This window comes from Phlebotomus papatasi, chromosome 1 (genome assembly GCF_024763615.1).
Source record: "Phlebotomus papatasi isolate M1 chromosome 1, Ppap_2.1, whole genome shotgun sequence".
Taxonomy (NCBI): Eukaryota; Metazoa; Arthropoda; class Insecta; order Diptera; family Psychodidae; genus Phlebotomus; species Phlebotomus papatasi.
Genome location: NC_077222.1, coordinates 97,344,203 through 97,365,476, shown reverse-complemented (window position 1 = coordinate 97,365,476; position 21,274 = coordinate 97,344,203). Strand labels below are relative to the sequence as shown.

The following is a 21,274-nucleotide window of genomic DNA, read 5'->3' as shown; positions in this document are numbered from 1 at the left end:
AAGATTCCTGAGATAAGTTTTCAACACTAAACCTAGCGACCGTTTTCGGCTTTTTGGTCGTTTTTATCAGAGATTTCTTAGCGCTCTCGGTCAAATGACAGACCGCGATAGGTATAATACTAAACAATTTTTTCTTGGAAAAGAGGAAAAAATTAAAATTTAAACACTGAAAAATATATTACATTCATACTTTAACTCTTTCGTCTCTTTTGGGACTGTAGTACCCAAAGAAGCATATGCATATTCTATGAAAAACAATGTTTTTTAATTATTCATAACTGATAAAAATCCTATTCTTGTGGATGATTACAAACTATAAGGATGTCCAAATGTAAGATATTTTTAGTAGGACCTCAATTAATTCCTGAGCTTAGATATTTTTGATTAAAAAATGGTGAAATTGGCTTGCAGCATATGCTGCAGTCCGGAAAGAGTTAAGAAATTCCTAAAGTTTGATAGTGGCATTGTACCGTTTGTGTTGATTTTAAAAGGTTTTTAAACCGGTCAATTTGATCGGTTTTGATAGGTTTAGTGTTGAACATTTAATTATATTGTGTTATAGCAATAGGGACAATAGGGGAGAGCCTGACCGTGGTGTCACATATAAGATTAATATTAATATTAAGAAAAGCCGGAGAGAGATGTGTATATATATGCACAATTTCATATGGAATATCACATGTGTTAGAAAGAGTACACTCTAGTGGATTAATACGATGAATAAGATATTACTGTTCGTATTAATTGATTTCTGAATCGTATTACAGGCACACGAGCAATTTTCCATGCGTGCCAACTGTGATTCGGTCAGTTTTCGAGCTATGTAGTGCTGCCAACTTCGTGCGCAGAGGGGAAATGTGAGAGAGAAGCAAGATAAAACAATTGCTAACTTTTTTTGCCATTCTCGCAGTTCAGAAAGTATTAATCTTAATATTAATCTTATATGTGACATGGTCATGAATGTGACAGAAATACTAATCGAGTTATTTTAATAAAGTCTATACTAGTGAGTAAACTAAGCGCTATACAAAACTTCAAGATAATTTTCTGAATTTTGAAAATAATGCCTTAAATTTAAAACATAAAAAATGTCTCAAACATGTTGCTTCTCCCCTATTCAAAAAAAGTCCTAATTTCTCAGAGTTTTGCCTATACAGGATGTAATAGAACATTAAGCTGCGTAAGTCATGGATCATCAGTTGTCATATCCTTAAGCTGATATTGTTTAGTATACCGATTTTGATTAATTTTAAAGACTATAGGCAATAGTTTAGACTTCACCGAAAGCGGATTTTTGACCGAAACACAGTGATAAATGGTAATAAACTTTGGTTGGAGTCCGGATTTGATGATTTTACCGGTGGATTAAGCATAGATAAGGTAAAGTACCCTTACTCGACCGGGTTCCTCTATTCGACCGGTGGGTCAATTTTTGAATATTTGATGGTGAATTTCATCAATTTCTATGAATTTGTCACTGATTCGTATTATTTAAAGAATAATTGACCTATTAATGTTAGATCATACACAAAATATTATAGCAAATATAATTAAATTGAATAAATAAATCTACCGGTCGAATAGAGGAACCGGTCGAATAAAGGGTACTTTACCTTACGTACATAGTGTGATCTCTATGATAGGGCCTACGTCATGTTTTGCAATCATTTTATTGGACTAAAATCCGATATTAATGCATGTTTTATTGATATTGTTCGAAAACGCGTGGTGCGATTTTTTTTCCATTTTTGTTATGTTTTACAGGTGATCCAGGCGCAGATGATCCTTAGACGAAAATACCGTTGAATCATTCCTAATAACGGTTTTTCAAGGTCAAAGGAAAAGCGTATTTCCCAATCGACTGTTATCATGTTTGGGTTCGTTGGAAAGGTCTTATTCTTGATAAGCCTAGACTGATTCCAATCGGTTATGAACTTGTTCATAATCGATAACTAATTTTTATCCGAAATTCAATTATATTATAGTTAAGCTATTTTGGACAATGTTTTGAGTGATTTATAAATCGGCTCAAAATCGATTGTTAACCGGTAATGAACCGGTTATGAACTGATAAGTAATTTTTTTCCGAAAATCAATTTTATTACTCTTATAATTATTTTGTAAGATTTTTTGAATGCATTATGAATCGGTTAAAATCGGTTGACAACTGGTAAACGGTAAATGATGCAAAAGTACTTTCGAGGTATAGAATCTAAGTCACGAGTTCGAGCACATCGCAAAGCCTGGTCCTGGGATGCTTTGCCACCCCTTTTTATTACTGTTAAAAGTATTTATATGTGAAAGTGTTAAACAGATTTAATATTTTCTTCATGTTACTCAAAATGAGATTTAAAAAAATTATGAACAAATTTTAAAAAATTATGAAAGACATGTTTTTTAGTCTTCTAAACCAGGATCCCCCTTAAAATCTTCAAAAAATACATTTAAGATTATAAAATGAACTGGTTTTTATCTTAAACACATATTTACCTTAAGTTGCTGCCTTTATTCTGATTTGTATTTCAAATTTTCAAATTGGCTTGCAAATTGAGAATAATCGTTTAGCTTTTTTGGGTTTATCTTTAAATTTTTAGATTAATGATTTCTTTAACTATTTAGTTTTATTTTGTATGATATATTTGTGTCTACATAACAATGCTCCATATGTTATATTATTTAAAATAAAATAAATATATCTTAGGATTAATACATTACTAATTTAACAGCGTTACCAGTAGGTGTTCAAATATCTCAACTTCAACTCCAAATGAAAACCCTAATCCTACAAAAACTTTCTCAATTTACCCAGATGCTTTTCTACCAGGGATTTCAGTAATAAAAAAACTTTTTTTATGCTGGGAACATCTATGCATATAACGCTGAATATTGAAAGCGTGAGGCAGCACATGTAAGAATGAAAATGTTCAGAAATTTCTAAAATACTTTGTAATCCCTTTAATCGTATATAAACGAATTTGCACAATACATCGATAAATCAATATGTGGCATCGAGCTATTGATAAGTAATTGACTGCTCAACGGGGTACCTTCAAAGATTGTTCTAAAAGGATATGTATTCTCGGGACTTAAAGTTAGTATTATTGTTTAGTCTTCGAGCTATGCTTCAGTAATTGAGATTTTTCATTAGTTCACACAAACAATCTGGGCCAAGTTAAATTGAATTATTTTCCCATACTCCATTAAATTTTGTATGCTGTACCGGAAATTAATTTGGTTACTTTATTATGTACACCTACAAAGTATACTGAAATGTCTCAGGGTTCATTCCCATCTCGTCAAACGTGCAAGAAGCACGTTCAATGGTCGGGAACTCAAAATGCTGAGGTCCCATAAATTGGAATTTTTATAAAGCTCAACTCCATCGAAGAGTAAATCATCATAGTCTATGGAGTGAATAAGATACATATTTTTCCTCCCTGTCATGCTTCGCGAAATATAAATGACATCCCTTTGAAGGAAAACAAATGGAAAATAAATATGAAATATGGGGCCATGGTGTTGACATGCGGGGCGCGCTCTTATTTTTTTCCCCTTTTCTTCCGGAATATATTTTTGGTGGTGTGAGTACCAAAAAGGCGGGATATTTTATGGTTTTTTCAAAGACTATTTCCCATGATGTAACATAATATTTTTCTATGTATTGGAAAAATTGATTTTTCCTACTTGAGTGCTCATGAAAAGTCGTTGTGGAGTTCTTGTCTTTCCTATTAAACATTTTTGGGTTTGTTCCCATATCATCATAAGCAGCACGTTCTTCAGTAACATGAACCAAGGTAATAGAATAACTTATTATGAAGAATGTTCGTCGAGCTGACGTTTTGCTAAAAGCCCAAAGTTTTTATATTTTACGTCCCATTCATATAAATCAAAAACCGAAATATATTCTCTTCGAAATATAGAAGTTGTAAGTTCGGGATTATATTATTTTATTTTTCCTAATATGATTAAAATTATTATTTAGATTAGTTCATGACATAAGATACTCAAAATTAATTATTGTTTATAAACGACTTTTTTCTTTAAAAACTGTTCCCCAACTAAACCTTCTTCGATAATATAAAAAGTAAAGACTTTTATTTTAGGTGTTTAAGATTTATATTTGAATTTTCTTGATTTTAAATCACCGATAGGGGTGGTTGGGATAGTTTGACATACGCATTATTTTAAAAATCAAGACTTTTATAACGAAAAATGATTACTTAGGAATTGTCTTGTAGATTTGCAGATACTCAAGACAAACTAACGGAACATATTCAGTTTGAATAGTTCATATTCTGTTTGCAGATATGTCCTAAAAAAAGTTCAGCTGCATGAAACTGCCACACTCTCCCCTATATAGACTTTACGGCTTTTTTTGCTTTTTTTGATAACTCTTTTCGAATTGTATGCTTAAAGATTAAATAAATATAATAAAATTGAATTGAATTAAATATTTGACTCATTAGTTGTCTTGTAGTCCCAAATTTAGTCCTGACAGTTGCATTTCAATGGATAAATTTTGAAGTACACCAGTGAGTATTTTAAAATCTCCATAAGTGGTTCGTTTTTTAAATTATTGTTTTGCTGTCTACATAAAGCGTTCAAAAAGTATCTCGAAAAGTTTATAAAGTTGTCATAGATTATATTTACAGCTTGTTATTTTATTTAATCTGTTGATTATGGCTGATAAACAGCTGATTTTAAAGAACATGTATTTTCAAAGGAACTTCTAAGAATACTGAAAGATAGGCACAAAAATTATATGAAAAATAAATAAAGTATTCTTTTAAATAATTGGGATTTTAAATGAAAATATCCTAATAAGTCTCAAAAAGTTAAGTTTCATTCTATTGTTTATTTATTTATTTATTATTTCTTTTTATTTTGATATTATTGTGTATATTAAATTAAGCTGCGTAACTAAAGAATCGGTTTTATGTTTAATACGTAGCAAAAAAAAATACAACACACACATTAGCTATAACACCAGTTTGAACTATCATATGTAAGATTCTAATGATTTTGCTACCATTTCTAATAATGAATGGTGGAAAATGAGCATAAAATAAATTCTAATGAGAAATTTTTATTTTTAAATTAATATTCGTAGAAGTAGGACAAACTCCGAAAACTTGATAGACTTATGATATGAATTTAATCCGGATCAATATATTGAAAACCAAAATGATGAAAGCTAAAATCCCGGAAGACAAAATACTGATTGGATCAAAATCCTGAAAAACCAAAATCAGGAATGGTACCAAAATCCCAAATAAGTCGAAATAACGTGTAGGACAAAATCTCGTGTAGGTCAAAGTTGCGAAAAGCCAAAATTCCTAAAGTCCAAAATTCCGAAAGTCAAAATCCCGAAAGCCGAAATTCCGAAAGCAAAATCGCAAAACCTAAAATCTCGAACGCCAAAATGCCAAAAGCCGAAATACCCATTGGGTCACAATCCCTAAAAACCAAATCACGAATGAGCCATAACCCTAAATGGGTTGAAATCTCGAAAAGTCAAAATTCCGAAAGCCAAAATCTCGCAAGCAGAAATCGCAAGCGCCAAAATCTTGACAATCAAAATCGCAAATTCTTAAAAGTGTCATAGCTCTCACGATTGACCCTATGTTTGCTGGAGGCAAAGGAAAATTTTCTGTTTTTTGAGAAGTTATTCTACACATTATCCTGCTTTACTTCGTCCCTCTCGGAATTTTTCCGTTAAGGATTTTGACCGATATTGGCGATGAGCATATTCACCGCTCTACTCTGCAACTTTTCCGAAAAATACTTAAAACGAAATGCTACGCATTTATACCAGAACATGCTGGAACACCTTTCTTCGCTAGACTTCCGGAAATGAGCCTCATTGTCTATTCCTAGAGATCCACGAATCCGGCGTCCTCCTCTGTGTTAAGGTAATCATCTATAGAGGGAAGTGGGGCACATTTGAAATTTGGATTTTTTTTACCTATTTTTAAATAAAATTGATCCTTATCGTGATAGAATTTAGCAGATTGAGAAGCTAAATTAGATAATGAAATGGCTCAGTTTCAATTAAACATATAGGAGAAAAATCCCATTTTCAAAGGTGCCCCACTTCCCCCTATTGATATTTTCTTAAAGGAAAATCTTCTAAAAATAGGATTCAAAATTTTAATGTTTTTTTTTTATTGCACATATTGCTCAAATTTCTTAAAATTTGTACGCCTAAGGAGGTTTATGAGAATAGATAGTGAGTAAAAATTTGAAGCTGCGGTCTCTTTTATCGTTGAAGATATCGAATTTTTCATTTTACCTACTTAACTCCAGCCTCCCCTACTTTGTTATTAACACCTTAAGACTTCTCCAGTTTGCTTACAGAATGCCAAAAGCGATTTTAACGATTTTGCCAGACAGATAGATTTTAGATTATTTGCTGGTTTTTAGATGTAGAATACTTTTCTTAAGCCTATTCATGTACATAAATGTACATACTAAAGAGGTTCAGCATATAATGTGTTTGTAATTTTGTGACAAATTATTATAGTAATAAATAGTTATAGCAGAATATTGATGGTCTCGTGGTGTAATTGGCACCCACCCAAGATCATTTGGCTCTAGAATAGTGCGAACCTTGGCTCGACTCTCACTCTTATTAGTTCGAATCCAGCTTGATGCGAAAGATTAAACCATCTGAAGGGACATATTGCACATAAACATTGTAAAATAAATAATTTCCAAAACACCGGGTAAATCAAAATAAATAAATAATAAGTTAATATGTTGAAGTCGCGGAATATTTTTTTTGGAAAAAATAAATAAATTAGCCTGAGAGTAATACAGATATTAGTTGAATTTAGGCACAGTTCCTAAATATCCACTATGTATTCACGTCATTTTGTCATATGTAATGGGCATGTATTCAGGCCACAAATGCCTCGCTATTGCGGGGAGTCTGTGGGTCCCTCTGGATAACTCTTTGATTGCAAGGGTGCTCATTCATTGAATCGGTGAAGGGTGGCAGATTCTTTGTATGGAGATGAAAAGCCACCGAGTATCAGTCACCCCTTTCCGCATATGGCACGTGAGGTGACGGACAAATGTCCCCCAACTGAAAAGCCAGACCCCCCACAAGAGGACTCAGTCGACTGCCACCACCCAGGAAGAAGGCTCGCCATGGCTCAACCTATACCCACCCTCAACATCAATGTGATGGACTTTGGGGATTCTGGATGGAAAGTTCTGCCGAGTTTGAATGGGGAGAAACTCTAGCGCATTCGGGCTTTGCAACCGGGATTATATTGATGCACTCTTGCCCGTTGGGGTTCTCCGAGCGCCATAGAATGATAGATTTATGGTCGATGGGAGGAAGAAAAGAAAGGGAGTTGAATGAAGGTGTGACCTCAGTTTTATAGTATACTACCAATTCTTTAATTCACATCTACTCTCGGGCGCTATTTCGTCCATCTCCCAGCAGAATAACCCCCCACCGAACCATAAACATCCTCCACTATCCATCCGCTTTAGTATCGTCCAACCCATTTGATGGATGACCCGCTTAAGGTTTTTACGACTAGTTTTGCTCACTAGAAGTACAGTATAGGGGCTAATCAGTATAGGTATTAAACATCACAATGTTTAATGCCTATGAAAAATCAAAAACATTTAGTAAACGAACGGTAAGCAATAAAAAAAGTAATTTTAGAGATTCTTGAACCCATAATCTAACTAATTTTCGATGTTTTTCTATGTATTTTTTAAAATATATCAAAATGGTGTGAAATCAACGTAAAAATTCTCATTGTATTTACAAAGAGCTTTGTCATTAAGAACAATGTCAATTTGACAGATTTTCGATGTAAAAAAAAACCTAGAATAATGCGGAAAGTTAAGAGAAGATCGAAAAAGATCTAAAAGAAATAGGCCTGAAGAATTAAAAAAAATGTCTGAAATAATAATTTTAATAAGAAAAGTTAGTTTTTAAAATAAAATTATAGGTACATGAGATAATGAGGGAGTAAAGTTCTTTAATATAAGATAGTTTGTCTTATGAAAAATATAGAATAAACGTAACGCAGGTGCAGAAGACTTAATGTTCGGGAGCTGACTTTTCTCCGTTCTGTTATTAAGCTTTTTTTAAATTCTAGCATATAAGGATGGTCATCACCGATCGGACATCATGGTAGATCGGATCGGTGAAGATCATTCTTAAATGATAGAATTAATCCTGTTTACGAAAAGCAATAGACAATGTACTCTTTTTATAAATGCTTAATTGATAATGCGATGAAGCACCCCAATTCTTTCCCGGACTCTGGGAATTGCGAAATATCCTTAAATTGTGGCACTATCGACTAACACTAGCGGTCCTTTATAAGAGCTCCTCGCTCACACGATGTGTACTGTTACTGTACTGGTAAAGCTCTCGTGACGTAGTAGCTACGCCAATCATGTCGCTGTCTGTCATGTTCACACACCCAACGGCTAGTCAAAAGGAACCGTCATGATTCCATTAACAATTACGTGAACTATCGCTCGATAAAGAGAACTTACATCTGTGACTTACTTTACTTTAACTTTCTTTTACTTTAACTTTCTATGTTTTATATTTCTATGTTTTCTTTTATGATGTTTAGGATCCAAAATTTGACAAATTAACTACTAAAAGATAATTGACTAGTTGTTTTTTCCGTCAGCACAGTAAAGTAAGCGGGTTTTCTACAGCCTCACTGTGGTAATATCGTTATGTCCTAGACACACTTACGACTTAGACCTAGATACGGCTTAACGTAATTATAATGAAAATAATAATTTCACTAAATTCCCATCAGTTTCCCACTAACTAAGCCGTTTCTTGGATTAAGTCGAGAAATGGATTAGTCAGAAACTGATGGAAATGTAATCTGTTCATTTATTTTCATTATAATTATGTTAAGTCGTCTCTCGGCTTAAGTCGTAAGTGTTTCTAGGGCATAATAGACATTGCCACAGTGAAGTTGTGGAAAACGAGCCTACTTTACCGTGTTGACGAGAAAAACGACTAGTCACATCATTATCATTTAGTAGTTAATTTGTCAAATTTTAAATCGTCAAAAAACATAGAAAAACATAGAGAATTAAAGTAAAAAGAACTGTGGTAACTTCACATTATCGTGCTATGTTCACGTGATTGATTATGTAGCCACAATCCAATATAATAGTTTTAAAATAATTTTCTATATTTTTCTATGAATTTTGATTTGCAAAAGTCATAAAGTCTACGTAGATCTAATTGAATAGAGTTATATCTTATAATTTATATACAGCTTGAACTTTTGTATCTGCGCTACTTTGTCAGATTGTCATTGTGAAAAAACATAGAAAAATATAGAATCGTTATTTTCGAACCGATTCTTTTCATATGACATCATATTTATTCAAAAACAGAAGAAAAATCAATTATTTCTTCAAGTAATCTTTGTATTACTCACTAAGTCGAAAATCGAAGCTCTTTTGGCAGACTTAAGCCTTTAAGGGCCCTCTCGAATTGATTGCATGCCCCTAGTGTTATCAGTGGTAGAGACAAAGTCTAATGGCCAGAGCAACTCTCGAGAATGATGCTGCTGAATCCAAATCAACAATCTAAAGTCCAATTTTGTACATGGATTTATTTAATTTTATTATCCACCATTTTTTGCCTCAGAAAATCTTCTACGATAAATTGCAAATAAATCCATTTAGTTGCGTAATTTTTCTCCCTTATTCGTCACGGCTCAAGCCTGTCCTCAAACTTCTTATCTCTTCTTTTTTTTCATGAAGATGCTTTCTGAATTTACCAACTTGGCAACTCTCATCAAATTTCTATTTGCATTAATTCAATTTTGGATGTTCTCACTCTACTAGATGACAATCTCGAATCACAATTTAATTGTCGCTAATCCTACAATTACAATTTCAGTGTTTTCAACCATTTTCCATTGAAGTTTTTTGACCTTTTGCCATGCATTTAGCCAAAAATGTTTTATTAAACGTACATTACTATTTTTGCACATATCTGTGGCTCTGTTTCGATGCATATGCAAAAATTGGCTTTAGCATTGTTCATGATTTTACATAAAATATGAAACGTGACCAATTTGCTGTTGTACCCATCACGGTTTTTGAATAGTTTTTTTTTTCAGGGGGGGGTTAAACCAACCCCTTGTTGCGAGGAGGTGGCATGTGCACACGGAATTCATCCAACATTGACAAATTCATTTTTTTTTCGTTTTCATTTGCCATTTAATTAAAATTGGCAATGGAAACGGAAATTTTTGTGAAAATATACAGAATGTATATTATTTTCCCAAATAATTTTGTGAAAATGGAACAAAGACCTAAATGAAAGTGTAATGACATATGAGATGATAGAAATGCAAAATTTCATTTACACCTTGCCAACATTACTTCAGCATTGACTGAAATTCACACCTGTATAAGAAATTAGCGCGTTATGCATTGTGAAGTATATTAAATGCTTTGGAGACGTCTTTGACGTTGAGGTAGGATTTATGGTGCTTCTTATTGTCTGAAATGCGCGAGATTTAGACACATTCCCCTCTGCAAATGGAAAATCTCAGCATAATGCCACAGTCGTGAGGTGGCAGTTTAATTTATACTGATTGAGCAGAGAAAATGTGAGGGATTCATAAGTTAGTCCGGAAAACAAAAGAAAAATCCTTAGTGGTACAATACGTTTTATTTCATCAGAATGGATTTTTTTTAGATCTCTTTCTTTAAAGAAAAATTCTTTTTAAATTTATCAAAATATTAGTTTTTCTAAAGTAAGCACTGTAATTAATTTCAGTTGAGTTACTATCGATAGAAAGTATAAAAAAAAATATTCTTCTGAAAGTGTAACATATATTCTTGGAATAGTTACCGTTACAGATGAGCCTTCTGCACACTTAACCTATTTATTGATACGAAGGTAGCGAATTATTGAAATATTTATTTACTGAATACTTTAGGGGGAAGTGGGGCAACTTTGAAATAGAAATTTTTTCCCATGTTTAAGTGGAACTGAGCTATATCATAACGTAATTTAGTTTCTCAGATTTAGTTTGTGCAGCAAACTTATATCACGATAATGCTCAATTTTATTTAAAAATAGGTGAAAAATCCCAATTTCAAAAGTGTCCCACATTTAAATGTGACCCACTTCTCCCTACATTAGAAATTGGAATTTTTAAATTTTCTTAAATATTTCTTGGGGAATATTTTGAAGAAAAAATGTGAGGATGAGGAATATTTCTTTTTATTATTTATTAAAAGATATTAGCTAGATTAATTAAAGATATTAGCTAGAAATTAGATGCTAAACTTCAAAAGTTCTTTCGCATCATATATCATTCACCGGTTCTCTACCGATTTGAACCGATTCATGAATTATTCAAAAGATCCTCCAAAATTGTTTTAAAAGTGGTTAGAACTGATTTTCGGATAAAAATGAGTTATTGTCTATGAACCGGTTTATTACCGGTTCAGAACCGATTGGACCCGGTATAATTTTATAGGAAATTCCAAGACCTTTCGATCAAGCCTAAACATGACCCCATTCGCGTGATAAATGCGCTCTCTAATGTCATTTAACCTTTGACATTGAAAAACCGTTATTAGGAATGATTCAACGGTATTGTCGTATAAGGGCAAAATGTCCGCCTGGGTAATCTCTAAAACGGGTCCTGGTCAAAATCCCGAAAGACAAAATCCCGAAAGCCAAAATACCGAAAGCCACAATCTCGAATTCTTAAAAGTGTCATAGCTACTCCCACGATCGCATCCGCTCTTGCTAGAGGCAAAGGGAAATCTCCTGTGTCTCGGGAAATTATTCTAAACATTTTCCTCCATATAATTTCATACCTTTCACGGTTTTGAACCGTGTCTTTGTCTATCCATCTTTTTAACCTCAAGTCCTTCCTGTCCTATAATCTAATACCCGGAGAGTAGATTTTACCATATGGAACTTGTAATCCAAGAAATATATTATGAATATTGTTAAATTATATATGTACAATAAATTATTTATTGATGAAAAAATTGTTTGTTTTGGTAAATTGAATAATTCAGCGTATTTACAGGTCATAGAACATACTAAATATTTCCTATATTAATTTAAGGATTTATTTTAAAACTTTACTGATTTATTTTTCGATTTCGCGAAATGTATTATATTTTATCAAAAAATATTTTATTATTTTATTTTGCATAAATTTGAATTTTTTACTGAGACAGTTTTATTTTTTTTTTATCTCCTGAATCCAGTGATTTTTTTTAAATCTGCTATTGGACAACTTGCGAAAACGGACTTTTCTTTGGTTTCTTGATATTCACTAAGTTTTATATTGAGCTTTCAATAAGTTTTAAATATAAAGATTTTTGTTGAGCAATACTAACAAAAAAGAGTCATTTCTATACGAATAAAATGGTATAGAAATAGAAAAATAATTGGAAGAGTTCCGGAAGAGCAAGGGACTTTAGGGAACTTTGATGTTCGATATAGCACATAAAGCAATATCATTTTAATCAATTTTAAATAAAAAAAACAAAAATGATAAACATTTTTTGAGGTTTCAAACAAACTTCTAGGAAAAAGGTTAATAAATCAAAATTCGCATAACTTTCTCTCTCAAACGTTTTGCATAATGTCTGTCTCATTCTTTCGTTCTCAAAATTAAATAAATCTAAATTTAAATTGGTCTGATGTTTAAATGAGGAAGAAGAGTCAGAAAGAGTGGGATAGATATAGGCAAAGAGTTTGAGAAAGAAGGATGTGTGAATTTCGATTGCATGACATTTTCCTGATCTAAAAGATGTGCCAGAGCCATTAGTTAAAAAAAAGCCTAATTTCAAAACTGTCCCATCCATTAAACCGAATATTTGTGGCAAATGTTCTGCATACCAATTGAAAAAATATGCAACACTTAAAATACTTCATAGAATTTTCTGCATTGTGAATTTAATAAAATATCATAAAAACGGAAAGTTTTTTGAGGGTATAAAATTTAATGGAATTATGAATTTCTTAATTTTCACTGAATTCTTTTTTTTTATATCTTTTATAATTTTATTTCACTGACCGTATTCAGGTTGCATTTGCATCACGATTTTTTTTAATTAACTTTTTTATAGTTTTGTTGAGGTTACATGGGGTAACCAAGGCCGAGATTATATGTAGATATATTCTGTGTGATTTTAATGTATTCAAAAGGATTCATCGAGGCATTCCGTGTTTCAAAATTATTCCATTTGCGATTCTGTTTATTCTCGTATTCTAATTTTGCGAATTTTGAATGTTGTTGTATTATAGCCGAATGGGAACACTCGACCGTCGATGACTGATCGGCCGTAGACGAATCTAGTGTTATCTACGGCTAAGTGATGGAAATTAGATTCTGTGATTACATCTGAGTCTAGGGATTAAGTAATGAATTCCATTTCAGTTTCTATCAGAATCTTTCTAATGCTTCCATAGATTCTATGAATTCTGGAAGAACATTATGTCGGTATTCCCAACTTGGAATATCGCATACCCCTTCTCCTTGGCCATTTCAAAGTTCTCATTATTTAGATGTGAACATGAAAAATCTCACCCGGAGATTATGCTCGTGATTTCTACTACTGATAAAAAAGTAATTATATAAAAATACTTTAAATTCAACATAATTAAAACTGAAAAATAATAAAAAAAACCCTCTCGCAAATAAGATTCTGTGCTATATTTAGGTAGCTCGTTGGGAGAAAAAAGAAGCAAAAAATAGAAAAAATACGTTATATAAAATCTGAATAGGTGAGCAATATAATTTCTAATTAAACCACCCACATCCTCAAAAAAACATACTGTTCCGGACCAAATTAAAAAAAAAAATGTCTGCTCATGTGGTTATGTCACTTCGCTAGTTTTTCTCTCCTTCTTCCTCTTAGAAAAATAAAATACAATTAATTTTAGTGACGTGGCACTAGAAGGCAAGACGTGCGATTGTATATCGTGCCACAGGGGAATTAGATGAAATGTGAAAACCCTTTCACACCATTATTCTTCCGGTGGCTTTCCCAAGCATCGATTCAAAATCTACAATTTCTCTTTTATGTCCCATCCAGACGTTGTAAAACGATGGTAATATTATATAGGAAGTGACTTTCTCATTATTATTGCTATACGCAGGAATCTGATGCTTTATTGACACTCACATCGCCCACGTCACATTTCACACATTATTATTATTATTGCAATAATAATTCAATGTGGAACCATATGCATTTAAATGGAATTCTTCAGGAATTATAAAAGAGAGCAGACATCTAATTACACCCATTTCGAGGTGCAATTTCATTTTAATTGACTTACCTTCAAATTTTTAATAGACTTTTCTACACTTGGCTAAATTTTTGCACTTTTTATTATTCTTCGTAAAATTTATATTGCTGTATAAATTTAAGTATAGTAGAAATTAAGGAAATTCTAAAGAAACTCTGAAATTTTAATTCAAGAAATTTCGGAAATTGCTGCGATAAAATTGAAAATCGTTCCTGAAATCGTTATTGTAATTCGAAAAATAAATTTTCAAATTGCAATAATAACCATTGCATACTTCATTAATTCATTAAACATAGATATTTTTCCAAGGTAATCCTTAGTGATATTTTATTTTAAATTTCATTATTAATGTTATATAAACACAAAATGAGAAATATGTAGGGGAAGGCTTTGAGGCTCCGCACATATTCTGGCTTCGAACACTTCACATTTTTCCCATATATCCTTAATGTGTCTAACCTAATTTTTGCAGTAAATGTGTTAAAAAGCCCTACTTCAGAGGTGTCTTAATTCAAAGGTACCCGATTTTTCCCTAAATACTTTTCTCTGATTGTCCTTTGTTTGAGAAACTCTATGGAAAGTTCTTTTTAAATTAATTAGAAAAATTTAGAGTAAAATCACATTGGCAGTAAAATACTCACCATATTTCGTTAATTTACGCATTTTCATTGCAATTCTTACACAAATTCTCGACTACCGTATTACCTTATCTCATACTCGGTGACACTAGGTGAAAATAATATAAGAAAATTGAAGAAATAAAACGAAAACGCGATAAACGGTGAGCAAAAAATCTGTACGAGTAATTTCTCGTAGAGTTTTTTTTGCTCACCGTTTATCGCATTTCCGATTTATTTCTTCTTATTACCTATTACCTATTACCTATTATTTTTACCTAAGTGTCACCTAGTATGAGATAAGGTAATACGGTAATGGAGAATTTGCATAAGAATTACAATGAAAAGACGTAAATTAACGAAACACGGTGAGGCTTTGACGGTGACGGTGAGCATTTTACTGTCAAAATGATTCTGCCCTTAATCCTATCACCTATCACGGCAAGCTTAACTATTTAAATTCAATTAAAGAAACACTACGAAATTGATGCTTCCTGACTAACATTTTAATTTTCATTAAATTTCTCTTTATTGTTCTAATTGTACAGATTTTGTTTTTAATTTTGCAAGCTTTGTTCCAAATATAAATTAATAGTTCTATTTCTTATTTTTCTTTTTCAAAATCTCAACTAAGAACAAGTGCAGATGACGTGAGACATACTGTGGATGTTCATGATGAAAATATAAAGTTTTAGGAAGAGTTTGAAAAATGCTTAACAAAATTTTGCAGATTATATCAAAAATTATTAAGGGGAAGTGGGGAACTTTTGAATTGTGTTAGGGGGAAGTGGGGCACCTTTGAAATTGGGATTTTTCACCTATTTTTAAATAAAATTGAGCCTTATCGTGATATAATTTAGCTGCACAAACAAATTGAGAAGCTAAATCACATTATGATATGGCTCAATTCCACTTAAACATGGTAGAAAAATCCCAATTTCAAAGGGATTTCCCAATTTCATTTTCCCCTACTTTAAAGAAATATTTGTCAAAATTTTCTTTGTGATATTTGTAGAACACTAATTTTACAGGTGAATATTTTATTAACGTTGTTACAAACTATCTGAACACTATGGGTTTCTGCATACACATTATGGGTAAATATATTGCTGAATTTTTAGATAAACCAAACCAAACACAACCCTCAACATTAATCGAAAACCACTTCTTTTCCATGTAAATTAACCGAAAAATAACAATTGTATATGTTAAATTGCATGATAAAGTTGATTAAGCTTATGAGAAATGTGATTTTTTTTGGAAATTTGGTTTATTCTACAATTTTAATGGTTTAGTATACTGATAATAATAATAAATTTATAATAATTGTATGTATAGTTGGAAACTACGTCTTGTGCCACATAAAATATAGAAACATACATATATCAAACATATATCAAAGCTATTGATTTGAAATTTAAAAAATCTTTCACGAAATCAATCAATTTTTTGGGTTTAGGTATATTGTAGAACAGGTTTCATGTAAGCCTACAACGTAATGAAAGCAAAATAAGATTATTTACAACATAAAAAAGAAAATGTAAAAAATGTATTGATTTTATACTGGTTTTTCTAAAATAGTATAGAAATATTAGTATATTTCTTTATAAATTAAAGATGCAAGCATTTAAAGTTTATAAGGCAACGACCTCAATTCCGAGATCAAGATCAAAATTTTAAGAACTCAAATATTTGCATTTATAGGACTTAAAATGTCTTAAGTTAGAATTATAATTACAAGGTTTTCTACACTTAAATTACACTTACTTTCGATTAAATTGGACGATAAAAAATTGTATTTCTTATATTATTATCATTCTTGAATCCTCTATTACAAAAATATTCCTTATGTAGAATAAAATCTATGTGAAACTCTTCAATTTAATAGTATCTTGATAATTTAAAGCCCCTCCCAGAGTTTCTTAGAATTATTTTAGGAAAATAAAAGACTTGACGTTATGGTATCTCGAAATATTGGTTTCAGAATTGGGGATTTTGTAATACACACAGTTTATGTTTTAGATTTCAAGATTCCAAGAGATTGACAGATTTAATATCTTGATTTTGATTTTTTGATTTCAGAAATATCAAAATCTTTAAATTTTCTTGATCTTGATCATGGGCTCCGAATTGATTCTTTTTTGTGTTTTGAGAAAGTATTCCATACATTATCATCCGTGTGATTTCAACCATTTCAAGATTTTGATTATTCTGCATTTTGGCTCCAATCGATTTGATTTCTTGAGTAGCTTGTACTAATAAAAATCAGGTTATCGTCTGCTCTTTTAACTGATAGACCGGTACTGGCACACTGGCGGTAGGGGTGACCGGAATATTTATAAACCAAAGTAATAGCATAATATGTACTAACCGGGTTCATTTTAATGGCTAACCGGTTTTTTGGCATACAATACAAGGGGTCTCTGGATGGTGTACTTTCGGATTATGCAGCTGACGGGATTATCCAAACAAATTTATGCATATATCTCCGATTAAGAGCTAATTTGAGAAATTATGCAATATTTTTGACACGGTAAACCAAAAAGCATTTCTTATGAACAGTTAGTACCGAAAATTGTCCGAAAAAATTAGCATTGAAAATATTTCGCATATTTTACGGCCTTGAAAATATTTTGGAAAATATTTTGCATATTTTTTTCGAAAGAAATTACTTAAACTTATTCAGATTTTCTGACTCCATATTGGTGTTATACCAATGAAAACTGAGTATGCTTTTTTAGCACTTTACTGTTCTGAAGTGCTCTACATCAGAGGTGTGCAAAAACCGTTAAAACCGAATAAACGTCTAAATAAGATTGATCAGGTCAGGGGCATGATATTTCCTATGTTTCCCATATGTTTCTAGCGAGCCGAAAAAATTTTGAGTTTATTAGCTGTTATTGTATAGCTGTTATTGTAGAATGAATTAGTAAAAAATACTAATACAAAGTAAAAGCCAATTTAATAACGAAGAGGCAACGGAAAATCCCAAATTGGCAACCTACGTAGTTTTGGAGATATATTGTGAAATGTGTACGAAAACAGGGAAAAAATTACACTAAAACCGGTAGCATTTTCAGAGCTAATGTCACCCCCGGTTCAGGTAGTGTTTTGACTATTGACGTACAAGTTTCATTTGACATTTATTTGGTTTAGAACGGTTCTTGCACACCTCTGCTCTATATAATCGACTTTTCTTTGTGTTGATTCTTATCACGGCTGTTTAGTGGTTTTGAAAACGGTGAGGACTGGGGAAAACAGTCGAGATGAGAATCAACATAAAGAATAATGTTCATTTTTCATTAGATTGGCACTATAAATCTATTTAGCGTGGTTTTTTTCGGTCGCAAGAATGTGCATAATTCCGGAAGCCACTGTAGAACACGTCTACGTGGTATGGGAACCATTTAATGCCACTATGTTACATTTTTTATTATATAGGGGAAACTGGGGCACCACCAAACACTGCGATTTTTTAATCAGATATTCGACTTCTGAGGACAAGGCCTATAGGAATTTATAGGTACTATAGGGATGCTTGTCCATTGAAGAAATGGTCGAGATAGTCCAAGTAGTTTAGAAATAAAAATTAGTGTTTCCCCTATCTCTTTAAATATCAGTATTTTGTAAATAATTTCCAAATGCCGTAATTATTGGAGAACATTTTATCTAAAATTATCCTTTTAGCCTATGATTACAGGCCCGTTCGGATGTGGTTGACTTAATTGTAGCATTACAAAAGCTGTTATTATGCATTAGAGCTAAAGCACTTGTGTAGAAAAATCCCATATATACCTTTAAGTAGAGCTTTAACAAAATACTCAACTAATAATTTTCTCAGGACTTATAGGGCTTTAGTGGAACATCTTCACCCTGAAACTTTAGTCTGTCAAATCAAGACCTACAACTTATTGAGAATCCTTAAGCCAAAGCACACGCCCTGAAAGTTTCTCTTATAGTAAATAGGATGTTATAAGTATTTGTAAGACATATTGTCCGCCCAAGCATAGTGAGATAGTTTGGCGCCATTAAGTTCCACTAAAGTGTGCTTGGTTGGTTTTTAGTCAATTCATTCTCGTGGATTTCTCATTTATTTTCCCCATAAATGAGGATAAAGTGGATGTATCTGGTGCTGAGAGATGGAAAAATTTCCGAAAATGTCAGAGTTATTCTTACTTGAATGAAAATGAAAAGAAATGAAAGTTTTTTTTTGGGGTTTGCTGATGATTCTTCTAGCTAGGGCAGATATTTTCGACTTTTATGAAAATCCAGGAAAATTTCAACGGATGCAGTTTGCATGATGAGAAATTTCTGTTCTGTAATGTGCACTTTATCTCTTGGGTTTGTGGATGCTCTCTCTGGCGTTGTACTTTTGGCCATCAACCAAGTGCAAGTTCGTCAGGAGTTTTATGTAAATGGCCCATTTTAGAAGCTTCCCATCACTATGTAGTCATTCGTCTCTGAATGGGTAAGTGTGAGCTTTCTTTTTTCATGCTCCACCATGCGAAAGTGCTTAGAGATCTCGAAAGAGGCACCCAGAACATAATGTCTTCAGTGTTATTTGTCCCATGGGTGATGTTACAGTTGGGAGTATTAAATAAAATAAAGCGCAACAAAACGTTAGGCGAGAAAATAAGATGTAGAGAGACGGTCTGATAGTGTGAAGTGAAACCAAAAAAAGAAAAACGGGTGGGTGAAAGAGAAGCGTGAGAAAAGCTCTTGGCGAATGATGAGAATAAAACTTTCTGTCTCTTGGCTTTTTTGGGGAGGGTGAAAAATATAGGGGATGGGGGAGAGGGATCCCAAAAACGAAGAAATACTTTGCGTTATCGATTCCAACTCATACCACCTCCCCATATATCGGATTCATTCAACCCCGTAAGTGCGGCAGAAAGGGCGGCACAATCGCAATAAAAACCCATGTAAGGGGCTTTTGAATCTGAGCTTTAGTGGTGATTCTCGCGATTTGGGCTCATGCTGGGTTTTGAAGGGGGTGACTGTGTAATCCCCCCATGGTGGTCGGAGACAGTTAATCGATTCGGGAGGCATCCACTGTGCGTTGTCCAATTATGGGATAATGAGCCGATATGTTTGCGTAAATAATTAGTTAGGATGGAATACGAACCTCATCGACAAACTCAAAGTCTCCCTCGTATTTGTTCTTCTTCTTGGCGCTGACCATCGCCATGGAGAGCACTAGACAAATAGCCACGGACACCCACAAACACTTCATAGCTGACGATGGAATATTTTCAACGTCGTAGTCACACAAGGGATAAAAGGTTCGAGGGTAGGTTTTCCGCAAAGGACGATAGTCTCAATTCAAGCACTGCACTACCTTGGCCTCTGCACTTGACCGCACGATTCTCGTGTACAAGTGACCCGCAAATTGGCTACTTCTGGCCGTGAACTCCCGTAGGAATAGGTGTTCAAGAGACAAGTGAAAACACACCAAAAAAAATGCCCGCGCCGTACTTCAGAGCGCACTCTTCCTGCACCGACTCACGAAACTGCAATGAGAACGGACCAAGTACCAGCAGAGTTTGTAGATTTTCAGACATTTCGTCAGCCGGTCGGTTCAACTTCGGATGCCATCACAGGCCACAGAGTCTCAAGTTTGCGCATTCCATAACTTCCTCGCCAAGTAAAATCGATAAACATCCCTTCCCGCGATGGCCGAATCGTTGCCATCCCCCCAAAAAAGTCTCAAATACACCAGAGGAGAGCTTCTTTTGTCAACCCCTCCATCTATATACCTCTACAATTTTGCTCCCATTGCTTCCCAATGCACTTTGCAACTTTTTCAGCCCTCCCGGCAGCACATATCCGCAATTTCCAGCGCCAAAACAAAGAGAGAAAGAGCGAGTTTGTAAAACTTGTGGAGTTACTCTACGAAATGTTACAAGGGCTTACACACTTCCATTTTAAGTGACAAACGAACTGCTAATCCTCAGAAAATTCACTAGTACTTTTTTTTTCGTTTGGAAATTCCAACAAAAATGTAATGAAACTTTCTAAAGTGATTTGCACTTCTATTTGTTCCTTTCAAATTTGAAATTGTGTTGCAAAGAGGAAGTGTGGCTGTCGTCACGATCCTGTGCAACAATATTTAATGAGTTTGTGGGAGGATTTGTTCACAACCTGAACGTTTTAGGGAGCTATCTAACTTTGCAGAATACTGTTTCTCTTGGCCCCCCGAAAATCATGAAAATCACATAGTGATAAGCTTAAAAACGGAATTGGCGCGGTACCTGTGGTAATATCCTGGTGGGATGTATCAAATCTTCTAGTAAGATAAGGCTTCCTTGTTGATTTCCTTGAATCTGTTTATTCCTCACAAAGTTTT

At 33.2% G+C, this 21,274-nt stretch overlaps 1 protein-coding gene across 1 annotated transcript in view; it reads right to left on the bottom strand.

Annotated features, from left to right (window-relative positions):
- Positions 1-20,512, bottom strand: part of LOC129809938 (proteoglycan Cow) — a 104,920-nt gene extending 84,408 nt beyond the window's left edge. The window contains exon 1 of the mRNA XM_055860100.1: positions 20,054-20,512. Coding sequence (XP_055716075.1) covers positions 20,054-20,161 — 108 coding nt within the window. The 5' untranslated portion in view covers positions 20,162-20,512. The remainder of the gene's footprint in view (positions 1-20,053) is intronic.
- Positions 20,513-21,274: the final 762 nt, after the last annotated feature.